This window comes from Coptis chinensis, chromosome 4, assembly GCF_015680905.1.
Source record: "Coptis chinensis isolate HL-2020 chromosome 4, ASM1568090v1, whole genome shotgun sequence".
In the NCBI taxonomy this organism is placed as follows: Eukaryota; Viridiplantae; Streptophyta; class Magnoliopsida; order Ranunculales; family Ranunculaceae; genus Coptis; species Coptis chinensis.
This window is the reverse complement of record NC_141459.1, coordinates 2,480,030-2,492,388: the sequence shown is the minus strand read 5'-3', so window position 1 is coordinate 2,492,388 and position 12,359 is coordinate 2,480,030. Positions and strand designations below refer to the sequence as shown.

The following is a 12,359-nucleotide window of genomic DNA, read 5'->3' as shown; positions in this document are numbered from 1 at the left end:
TGACGATCCAATTATGCAGCATGTTTGTGTGTTGTCACGTCACAGAGTTGTTTTTGCCGCGACGCGGTAAGGTTTGATCTTGTGGGCGGATGTTGGAGGCAATGGAGCCGCCTAAAAGGGTTTTGGGCGTTGATTAGTATAGGGGCGGTTAATAGATGTCCTATTGTAAGTGTAGCCCGTATCTTAAATTCCCGCTTTGATGTAGTGTTTGGGAAGTTTGGTTATTGAGTTACCAAAAAAATAAGAAGTTTGGCTATTAAGAATTGGGTATACTATTACTGACCGAGACTTAATCCAATTATTCTTATTCACGGTTCACTCAACCAAATCGCCACAAGGGGTTCGTTTTTAATTGCTCCCAAATGGTCAGACAATTAATTAAACACCGGTCATGCTGGAAGGAAAAAGTTAGACAATTTTTTATTTGATGTTTGTGAAAATGAACTCATAAATTAGACACCAAACTTGACACATTGATAAAAAACTTCCAAAATATTTATGACGGCTAGCCTATAATAGTCAACATTAACATTATTCATAAAGTAAACAGTAAGTATACAATTGTTAGTCACTAACTTGACACATTGATAAAAAAGCGTCACATATATTTATGACGTCTGACCTATAACCGTCAACATTTGACATCAAGCGTCATAAAATTAATGGTGAGATAGAAATAATGATGGGTTATACGGAAATCGTCATGATAGGAAAAAAATAGCCATCATAAAAAGCCCCTTTTTTAGTAGTGAGATGACTGGACGCTATGGAGTTCTATGTGCTCCCATGCCAGAGGTTAGTGATGCGAAGTCGTGGGGTAGAACTCAAGTTCATGAAGTTCATGCCAGTGGTGGTCCTTGGCCAGATGCGTCTTCTTTTGTTATTGAGCAGACTGCTGATCAGTATTATAGATGGTGGAATCATGTCTCCATGGGTCCGTTGTTGCCCTATGTTGGTCGGGCTAGCAACTTCGAGTTTGTGGGCCTGGAAGGGATGAGACGTAAGCTATGTATTTCTCATCCGCCACAGCCTGTTTACAACCCACAACCTCTGAATGCATATTATCCAAACCACAGTAATTCCGCCAAGAATCCTCAGATATTTGCCGTGTGTGGACCTGATGGAGAGGCTACTTACATTTCCATTCCTGAGATGCCTCGTGCTTGTTGCCATGAGTTAGAGCCGTAGATTGATCAGTATACCACGGTGAGTTTAGTTATTTTATTTTTCTTATTCATTATATATATAATATGTACTCACAATATATTTTCTTGGATTTTTAGGCTGAGATTCGGGAAAGATATGAGAACCATATTTGTATGTTTGATGGGATGAGGACTGTCGTGTATCATTATAGCCAAGAAAGAGAGGAGACATATTCTCAGACATATCAGCAATCTCAACGTGCGTATGACGAGACTCGAAAAGCGTATGAGGATATTCAACAGGTGTACACGCAACAACATCAGGGATATGAAGAACTTCAGGCTGAGGTAGTTAACCTTCGTGCAGATAGAGAAGATCTTGATTATCAGGTTAAGAACTTAGAGGAGCAGCTTCGGAATATCCAAATAAAGATAGGAGAGCCATCGAGTGGTAAGGGGCGTAAGAAGAGAGCTAAATAAATTTTATGTAATATGATAAGTTTTGGACCATTTTGGATATTATATCATAATCATAGATTTTAGATTGCACAATTCTTAATTTTTTTAATTTTTTCGATTTTGGATTACAATTTTTAATTTCTTCAATTGTACAATTCTTAATTTCTTAACTTCTATGCACAATTCATAATTTCTCAAGTTCTATGCACCACGTTCTAATTTTCAGAAAAAGACGCGGTGTTGGCAAAACCGCACCAATAGAAGCTCAAGCCCAGATGGTGTTGGCAAAACCGTGCCATAGAAGCCCATTTAGCAGCCCAAGCCCACGCGGTGTTGGCAAAACCGCGCTGTTTTTCTAAAACTGCATGAGTGATTTGATACAACACCAAACCTGGAACCAAATATTGGCCGATTTGGTGTTTGGTTTTGTGTTTTTTGGTGTTTTCATCAACATGTGACTCTCCTAAAGTTGAAAAAATACCAAATTATTGGAAATTTGATGTTTAATGCTAGGTTGATATCACTCCTAAAAATACTCTTAGTTCATGGTATACAAAATGTCAAAATGTTTATATAGGAATCTGGAATATGCATAGGATCATCATCTCTTTCTTTCATTCATCCATAAAGATGCAATAGGAGGATAATAGAACGTTCCTTTTATTGCAGGCCAATTGCAACCGAAATGTAATCTGGTCAGTTTACATTCCAAGAACTAAAGACAATTTTTGCTTTCATATCTGGTCAGTTTTGTAATCTTGTAACCGAAATGTCCCAAAACATAACGGCCTGAGCTTGGTACATAAGTACCTACATAAACAACAACATTAATTCATTAGCTGATTAATATCATTGTACAATGCTGTTACATAGTATACCAAATACTAATGTACAGTTGTACACCAATCACACCCTCCAATCTAGATTACAAACTTATCATTCTAAGATAATCACGCACTAAAAAACAATTCATCTAGAGATCAGTTGATTGATCGAATGATTGAGAAAAGATCAAACAAATAAATGGATAATATTACATTTTAAAATTTGAAAAACTGTGGGATAAAATTGGATATGGATGTATTCTATCTCCTTTTAAGTATGAACGGATTAAGCCTAATAAAAAGGCATTATATTTGCATGACCTCTCGTTGAAAGGATGAAGTTGTGGTGGATGTTATTGTCCTCTTCTCTCTCCCATTCCTAAGAAACAACCCTCTCTCATTCTCCCTCCTTTGAGAGAGAAATAGATCAATTTTGTCCATGGGAGATCATCCTACTACTGACTTCCACAATGCACTTGGTGTTGCTAAGAGCGCCTCCATGCGCGACATTTGCAAGGCTTACAAATCCTTGGTCATGAGATGGCATCCTGATAAAAATCCTACTTCGACGAAAAAAGAAGCTGAATCCAAATTTAGATCCATTAATGAAGCATATGCGGTATGTTCACTGATCTTTTCTATAGTCATACAGATTGGCATGAAATATTTGTTGATCCATTCTCTTGATGAAATGTTTATGCAGAGTTTAAATGATTTGATCATTTTATGCTTTTGAATCAACGAAACTTGTACTTTTGTCATACCACTTGGAAATGTAGGTTGGAGTCATTCATGCTGGATATACCTGTCTCCTAAAACCAACCATTGCACCAAAATCACTTAAGACATTCTGTAATGTGCGTATATAACATATTAACGTCTCACCATTCCCCAGTCCAGTTTGATTCTGCTTGTGAGGGCGCCCATTATCTCATGATAAATACGAGCTTTGGCTTTGCGCCTTTGCTCCTGCACCTCATGCCATACTGCTCCCTTGCATTCTATGACCCTGCACCAGGAAATCTGAATTTCTGTGTTGCTGGTACCTCTGATAGAATTCCAAAGTTTCCTGACATCAGTGTTCATTACGATCTTTGAGTTTCCACGAAAGATAGAACTAAAAAAATAAAAATAAAAATCATTGCATTCCATTACATTTATTTATGTAGAAGCTATAAGAAGCATGTGGAGAAGAGTATGTGTGATGGACTCAATAGTTTTCTTGCTTTTGTTGATTTTAGGCCCTTAAACGGAAGAAACAAGAAGAGAGTACCAATTGTGTTGCTAATGACTCAAGCGACGATGATCCTACAACACCTAAAACTTCTAACAGCAACCACAGAAGAACGACTAGCCAATTTTCCTCCATGCCTAGTTCTCTACCAAAAAGTGCAAGTAGAAGGACCTATTCACCAGCGCCCACTCCAACCTCTCTCCCAAAAAGTGTGAGCAGAAGGAACACCAACCCCATCATGTTTTCCTACTCAACGGTACGAAGAAAGCCACCGCCCATTGAAAAGAAACTTGATTGCACGCTTGAAGAGCTGTGTAATGGATGTGTAAAGAAGATCAAGATCACAAGGGATGTCGTCACACAGAATGGGTACGTTATCCATCATGTTACTTCTGCTCATGTCAACCTCAAATCCAATGGCTATATAAGTCTAAACAGTAAACATATACTGTCTTGGCCACATAATATTCTTAGGGATGAACACTTTGTGGTATAAATTTTTCAGAACTGATTCAGTGTTCCTAAGATGTTCATAATCTTCTGTCATGGCAGGACAATTGCTCAAGAAGAGGAAATGCTAAGGATAAAAATAAAGCCAGGATGGAAGAAAGGAACAAAGATTACATTCGAAGGAATTGGAGATGAGAGACCGGGATATCTCCCAGCTGACATTACATTTTTGATTGATGAGAAACGACATGGCTTGTTTAAAAGAGACGGCGATGACTTGGTTTTGGCAGTAGAGATTCCGTTAGTCAAAGCTCTTACAGGTTGCACTCTAATGATCCCTCTCTTAGGTGGCGAGAAGATGAGTTTGTTGTTAGATGAGATCATACATCCCAGTTATGAGAAGATAGTTGAAGGCCACGGCATGCCTAATCCCAAGTCGGAGGGGAGGGGAAATATGCGAATTAAATTCAGAATCAATTTTCCAACAGATTTAAGTGATCAACAACGTTCAGATATTCTTAGTCTACTACAAGATTCATGTTGATCTCCTAAACTAGTTTTCCTTTTTGTGTTTCTCTGAAGATTTTATTTTGTTTGCGGCATTTGCATGGATTGCCAATACTCAGATCTTGTAATTTTTCCAATAGTCACCATATAATATAGATATACATAGTTATGTTATAGTTCATAGAATACCAACTGTGTAATGTGGGAATGATTGATTTTGGTTATCATTTTACAAGTGGATTCTATCCTGGTTTTAAAACTAGGCCTTGGGTAACATATACCTCAAGTTTAGACAGCACCCCCAACTAAACAAAAATTATGTCATCAGGAATCTCTATAACCATTTTTTTTTACTTTACTTCAGATAATGCAAAAACTTAAAAATGGTTATAGGATCTTGATCACAAGTTTCACTGATGATGTAGTTAACATTTTCTCTGGTGACCACCAATTGTTTTTACTAAATGTATATGATTCTCAAATATGCACACCAATTAGTAAAAGGAATCCGAGTGGACAACTTCATCATATCATACAGTCATCATGCAGGCTCATCAATTATTCATCTATAAGCACGAATTAAATACAATTTGTTTACACTTCAGTGCCTATAATACAGAGGATAAAGACAACCAATCCCATCAATCAATCAAAGTTTAGACCATCCAATTAGAGCCAAAATAGCGCCAAAGATATCACCGGTAAGGAGGGCTATCAGAAGTCTCTGTTTTCGAGGAGTAAATGGTGGATACCTCATTGGTGCATCTCCCAGAAAGTTACGGTACATAACTGCCTTCTTGTGACTAAAGGCATCAAATGAGAACTTTCCATGGTATGCACCCACTCCACTCTCTCCAACTCCTCCAAAAGGTAGCGTATGAGCCGTAAGCTGCAACCGATAAAAAAAGAAAGTCAGGATGATTAATCTCTGGAAAAGTGTGATCCACATTCCCAAAGGACATTACCCTCCCCGCCATTTCCAATGCGTCAGACATACCCAAGTACCATCTTATTAGAGCAAGTAGGTTTAGGATGATAAAACCGACAAATTGAACACCTACACGTCACATTCCCACCTATCTGAGAACAAAACCAACAAAGTGAACACCTACACCTATACTGCTGTATCAAATAGCACGCACCCTTCCCCTGTATTGCATATGCATGCATGTGTACTAAATAGTATAATGGAAAGATATTTACATGGATGACAGTGTCATTGAGGATCATCCCTCCTGAAGAGATGGTGCTAACAAACTTCTGCTCAAGTTTTTTGTCTTTCGTGAAAAGATAAGCTGCAAGAGGCTTATCTTTAGATAGAATCAAATCAAAGCTTTCTTCCAAGTTGTCGACCTACATCCAAACCAGAAGAATGATGAGATTACTCTCATTTTCTCAAGTCCAAGATACTTGATGAAAAGATGATTGATCGAAGAGTAATTACACACTTTCTCATCTTTACATAATCAAACTTGAGAAGGACAACAAAAAAGAGAAAAGATTTGAAGGTTATTTCAGAAGCAGCCTAGGCTCTCACAGTGACAATGGGAAGTAATGGACCAAAAATCTCCTCTTGCATGATTAGAGAGTCTTGAGGAACATCCAACAAAATGGTGGGAGCAATTTTTCTGCATTGGCAGCAAACACATAATTAGTCTAACCTGATCTGTTTTTTTAAGACAGATATATCTTGAGCCAATGCAGTCATGGAAAACTCACAGGCGTTTTTCATCACGCTGGCCTCCATAGACAATCTTATCAGAAACCTTATCCTCATCCAAGAACTTTGTCAAGCGTGCAAAGTGAGTGGAGTTCACAACACGCGATATTTCTTTTGATTCCATAGGATCTTTCCCATAGAAGTCCTCCAATGTACTTCGTAAAGCATCTACCTGATAGAACGATGGTGTTAATGAAAGAATAAGACGAAAATGGTTTATTCAGAATGCTTGTACATCTCTTCTACTAGAAATTCATACCAACTTTGGAGCAAAAGCTTTTGTGGTAACAATGTAATCAGGAGCAATGCACGCTTGCCCATTGTTGCATGCCCACTTTCCATAGGCAATACGCCTGGTTGCAACCTTTGCATCACAAAATCTAGGTCAGCCTACTTTAGCAGTGAATATGGGACCCAAAATAAATGTGAAAATTATGTACAAAGGTAATTATGGATTTTTTACTTTTAAGTCGATGCCCGAGTCCACTATAACAGGAGATTTCCCTCCAAGCTCTAGAACTACAGGTGTGAGGTGCTTCAGACCTCGCGACTCATTATAATACGCCACTTTCGACCACTACCTACAGAAATTGAGATTATCCATCATTTATGATATAAAATTCAAAATCAACCAATGAGTGACCACAGGCTGTTCTAAGAAGAGAGAGACAGGGGAAAATGCTTCTAAGACTTGAAAATAACCTCCATCTCATGGATTTTATCCAAGTCTGCCTCATGTCTGGAAAGCACGAAAACTATTTCTATAATGTTAGGAATAATACAAAGGGATGCAATACATGTGTACTCATATACACTTTCATGGTCTATACAAGACCCTCTAGAATCCCCATACCCTAACAAGCAAAGACTGATTTCCTTTTCATGCAATTGTCCTCCTCACATTAAGTCACTGAAACTTGAGACTCTATCAGAAATGGAGTAGCAATGGAAAGATGACTGACACTTCACCTAAAAGTTAAGCTATCTTCGCTATGTCTGAAGATCAATCTTAAATGTGTTCATTTCAGGATGAATTAGAATGAGAAATAAAAAATAAAAAATAGCCACTCCCCTTATATCCTAGTGGAGCTTAAGCACAGCGAATTCAAAAATTTCTAAGCAGGCAGTCAACTCAAGCAAAAGGTATCAAGTAAACTTTCCTTCACCAACAGAAGAAATAATTTCCTTTCTAAACTATAATTATGACACGGAATTGATCCTAAGACTGTGTCTCAAGCAAAAGGTATCACGTAAACTTTCCTTTACCAACAGAAGAAATAATTTCCTTTCTAAACTAGTAAACTATAATTATAACAAGGAATTGATACTAAGACTGTGTCGTAGTATTTAAGATTTATAGAGAATTTTAAAGCCGCCTTGTAGATTTTGATTGTTATATATGAAAATCAAAATCCTAGATTGCAGTTATCCAACTAGAAAAGGTATAGGATTAAAACCTGTGTAGAATATTTTGTCCCACTTCTGTTCTAGCAGTGCAGCTGCTTCAGGAGCAGCACCCTCAACAACTCTTATGGAAGAAGTATCTAGGTATTTTTCTATGAATCTTGCAAGTAATGAAGATGACGCAGGAGCAATTTCTGATGGTTTAAGAACCACTGCATTCCCAGCTGCAACAGCTCCAATGATTGGATCAAGAGATAACACTGGAAGGAAACAGAAGAGAAGTTTAAAAATTAATTTCATGGTCACATAGGAATTAAGAGATAATATAACAGAGGATTTAATCAAAACTTCAAAACCAGACCACCTGAAAAAAATGAAATGAATGAGTTTCAAATTAGAAAAGATGTTCGGCAATGAGCAAGAACCCTTAATATCTAGCAAAAAACTACAAACTCAAATTCGCGCAATAGAAGGGAAAAAAATGAAGAAGAGTTGATCAGAATTAGGATACAATAGTTTAGCCACGAGTTAAATAATTTTTTCCAAGAGGTAAAGAACAAAATCAAAAGAAAGGAAAATGAAGGAACTTTTGGTAGAAAGCTGAGGCAAATGAGCGAACTCAATATTCCTAGATAGTTCGAAGAACACGGTTGCAGGGTAAGCAAAGGAATATGATATGACCATATACAGTCTATTTGGACTTATTGATTACTCATAAACATATAAAGGAAATGAATCCCTGTTATGATGAACACTGAAGTGACAAAAATCTGGAACAATACCATTAGGAACTAAAGATAAAACACGAATAACTTGAATCAGTAGCACATAATTATTTGTATACATTCAAGGATTGCTAAATACTGATAGGCACTTAAGTCAGATACAGTCATACATATAGGCGTGCATCTAAGTAAGATTTCAATGATTGCTACATACAGATAGGATAGTTCCATGTCGAGATGACCAATACAACTCCTAGTGGTTCAGACACAATTTCTGCTGATGACGGAAAAGTTGTAATTTCAGTTTTGACCTGCAAAAATGTTAAAATCTTGCATGATATAGCGTTTTCTGCATAAGTCAAAAGACAAACAATTTCCAAACTGAATGTTCATATAACATTACCTTTTGCGGCTTCATCCAGTGTTTTAGTTCTTTAAGAGCCAGTTTACATGAGGTCTTTGTCATAGAAATCTGCACTACAAGCCTAAAGATCTCAAATTTTAAACACAAAATGCACCACAAGTTAATACATAAAATCCATTGTTGCCAAGGATGAAATTGTCGTTGCAAAGGGTTTTACTTTACATTTTAAGTCTCACCAACATTGACAATAACAAGACCAGTAAACAAATCTCCCAAAATTAAGTAAACTGATACCCAATTCAAACTAGAATCATAAATGAAAATGATGTAAAAAGAAATCGAACCTCGGCGACAAAACTCTCGAACTTAGGCTTAGAAAGATCTTTAGCAAGAGCTTCAGCAATCTCTGATTCATTTTCATCCATCATCTTAATAATACTATTTATCTGAGCCACTCTCCATTCATAACTCTTGGTTACACCCGACCCAAAACTCTTTCTCAACTCCTTAACCAATACAGAAGCACTCTCACTATCAAACTTCTTGTTCTTATTCTCTTCATCAGCCATTATACCAACTTGTTCAAAACTCAGAGAAGCAGATATTCTACTACAGGTCTACAGCACAAGCAAAACAAAGCTTAAAGAATCTGCAGGCCAAGTGGATATATAATATCTATCTGTCTATCTAAACAAAACAACAAACGTTGGGATGTCAGAAGTCAGGAAAACAAGTTACGTACGTCAGAGATTTTAGATTCGGCTGTTGTCCTCCGTGTGATTAATAAGCAAAGTACGGAAACCGTTTTGTACATGATTGTTTTGGCATTTATTGTCGACCACATATGTTAAATGTATGTATATATCCTTTTCAGTACCCACATCAAGATTCCTGTTGATCACTACCACATATTTTATTTTGTTTGTGGTGGGATTTGCATTGACTGCCACTACTCAGTGCGCGAGATGGTTGAGTGCACGATGTTTTAAATTAGGCCGTTATAAGACTCCTTAAATTTTTTAAGAATTTAATATCCCAATTTGAACAGAATATGAACTGAACATCTGTTACCCAACTTTATCCATAATATACGAAAATATCTTCACTTGGAAACAAACATAACCGATTATCTATCCTAGTGGAATGCAAAACAAAAATTTTAATTTCACACAAAAATTTCATTTATAACCATCTATCTTTACATTTAAAATGCATATAAATGAAAAAAACTCAAAATATTATACCTCCAATATTTTGTTGAGGCATTTGACACTAGTCGTTAAGTGTAAACTCCAAATCACTGGACACTAAACCCAAAATCTTTATAAACTAGATCCTAAGCCTAAACTCTAAACATTAAGACACTAAATTCTAACCTCTATAAACTAGACTCTAAGTCTAAACCCTAAACCAACCCGTTGTATTTAATAGTAGTTAATCAAACCCACAAAATAAATAATCAAATGCATTTTATCTGTATTTTAAAATGCGCCATGTGTATGCATTTTTAAAATGTATAAGTTTATAACGCATGCATCCGCATTTTAAAATATATAAGTTTATAACATAGTGCATCTGCATTTTAAAATGTATAACGTTTATAACGTACAGCGATCTGCATTTTTTAAAATGTTTGCATTCAGTAAAACGTTTTTTATAGAATCTGCAAGTGTATCCATACAATTCGAAACCATTGATTTTAAGATTTAAGATGGGGGATTTACAAATTTATAAAATAAGGGGAGAGTCATGTGCATCAAAACTGACATAGCAAGCATCAGAGATACGAGGTGTTGAGGAAGAAGTATAGTCAAGTAAAAGAAAAAAAATATATATACCATTAATACCATTGATAATCACAAACCGAAACTGTTGAACATCAACCAAGTAAAAGTAAGGTGTTCTCCTACACCTTCCATAAAAAATTACACACTCCCACAACTTTGTCAAAGTAAATTCACATTTTATAACTCTGTATAATTCTATGCCCAAACAAAAGGTAATGCAAAGGAATTTAATAAACTCACACGCACAAATGTAGTTTTTCAAACAATTCTTTCTCATTCATGATTCTTGATCGCTCCTACAAACCATTAAATCTGTATCAGCGAGCCCGAACTTGCTGATGTGAACCCAAAAGAAAATTAGGATCTGAGATATCATTGTGGGTTTCACTGTTGCCTCTATTGTAGGAGATTTGTTCATTGCTCTCCAAATAGTGTTTTGCTCATTAGATGATCAGGAATTGTTTTGGCTCATGGATTAGCATCATGCGCTTTTACGAAAAGATTAAATTGAGAGAAGATTAAAAGAATGATGATTGCATAAACTTAAAAAAGTTATGTAAAGAAGAAGAACAAAAAATAAATTAAGGGCGGTTATTTATCTACTAAGTAGTTATTTTGCAAGGGCAAAAAAATAAAGAAATTATCTCAAAAAATCACAGGTGGCGGGCTTGTCTCGAGTCAAAAACCCAAATTCTAATAATTTTCTATAAAACAATACTTATGCGGATGAAAAGAAATGATGGGGTATTAAAACTCAAAAAAATTATTGGTTTGGCTTTTTAGTTGTTTTTTTCTTAAACTAGGCTCTCTAACCCATTTCTTGGTTTAGATTTAGCCATATTCAAGTGATGTGGACAAAAAGTCATTTGGTTGGTTTCTGTCTCATTTCTTCTTTTCTTCTTTTCGTCCCTCTCTTTTTCTCTCTCCCTCTCCACGCCCACTCAATCTCTCCCTCTCCCTTCTCCACTCCTCCCTCTCTGCTGCATAGCAGTATACTAATTTATATACTAATATATTAATACATAGTTATGTTATAGTTCATAGGCATACTATAGACTTTAGGAAATCTTTCAGAAGAACAACTATACAAGCTTTCTCTTAAACATTAACGGACATGGTATCTTGAATAGTTTATATAGTGCTTTGAACAACTTTTTCATTTATGCTTATTACATGGTGAGGGCAAAACACTAAATAAACTGTTCAAAATACTAAATAAACTGCATCAAGACACTATATTACTATAGAGTTGAGGGAATCCTTCACACTAATAATAACTGTTTATTTCCATCATTAATGATTATTACATGCACGTGCAGGTAACATACTACCAAGGCCCAAAATATTTCTGATATATTGCTGATATATATATCGTTTTTTTGGTACACCGATATCAATATATCCGATATATATATCCACCGAATATTGAATTTTTTTTCCGATATATATTGGAATTTCCGATATAAAATATTATATCACCGATATAACCGATATATGCGATATTTACAATATATATCGTTTGACTTTTTGGCCATTTTTTAATATAAATATCCGATATTTCCAATATTTTATGATATTTTTTTACCGATATTTTTGATATTTTAAATAGTTTGGTCAAAAAAAAATTGATATATCCGGTATATATATCAGTTTTAAGTACACGAAAATATTCACAGAATTCGATATTTTGGGCCTTGCATACTGCGTATTGTTTCACATTTAAAGACACTTTCACCTTTT

The 12,359-nt window shown here is 35.8% G+C and overlaps 1 protein-coding gene and 1 pseudogene across 2 annotated transcripts; one reads left to right on the top strand and one right to left on the bottom strand.

The window, feature by feature from the left end:
• Positions 1 to 2,730: 2,730 nt before the first annotated feature.
• On the top strand, positions 2,731 to 4,805 carry LOC147501170 (uncharacterized). Its single transcript, XM_086606196.1, has 3 exons — positions 2,731 to 3,047; positions 3,670 to 4,031; positions 4,215 to 4,805. Exons 1-3 carry the CDS (start codon positions 2,868 to 2,870, stop codon positions 4,654 to 4,656), a joined length of 984 nt encoding a protein of 327 aa, XP_086462322.1. The 5' UTR covers positions 2,731 to 2,867; the 3' UTR covers positions 4,657 to 4,805.
• A 308-nt stretch (positions 4,806 to 5,113) lies between these two features.
• Positions 5,114 to 9,449, bottom strand: LOC147501169 (aldehyde dehydrogenase family 3 member H1-like; annotated as a pseudogene). The gene is made up of 10 exons (XR_015221250.1): positions 9,177 to 9,449; positions 8,872 to 8,940; positions 8,683 to 8,779; positions 7,797 to 8,003; positions 6,803 to 6,920; positions 6,599 to 6,703; positions 6,339 to 6,511; positions 6,157 to 6,247; positions 5,823 to 5,972; positions 5,114 to 5,508 (listed from the first exon to the last, which is right to left on the bottom strand). The product of XR_015221250.1 is annotated as an aldehyde dehydrogenase family 3 member H1-like (transcript).
• Positions 9,450 to 12,359: the final 2,910 nt, after the last annotated feature.

Excerpts from the sequence above, each read along its gene's own strand:
- LOC147501170 (XM_086606196.1), top strand. The coding sequence starts at position 2,868 with ATGGGAGATCATCCTACTACTGACTTCCACAATGCACTTGGTGTTGCT. Across the intron at positions 3,048-3,669 it reads CCATTAATGAAGCATATGCG|GCCCTTAAACGGAAGAAACA; the intron begins GTATGTTCACTG and ends TGTTGATTTTAG. Across the intron at positions 4,032-4,214 it reads GATGTCGTCACACAGAATGG|GACAATTGCTCAAGAAGAGG; the intron begins GTACGTTATCCA and ends CTGTCATGGCAG.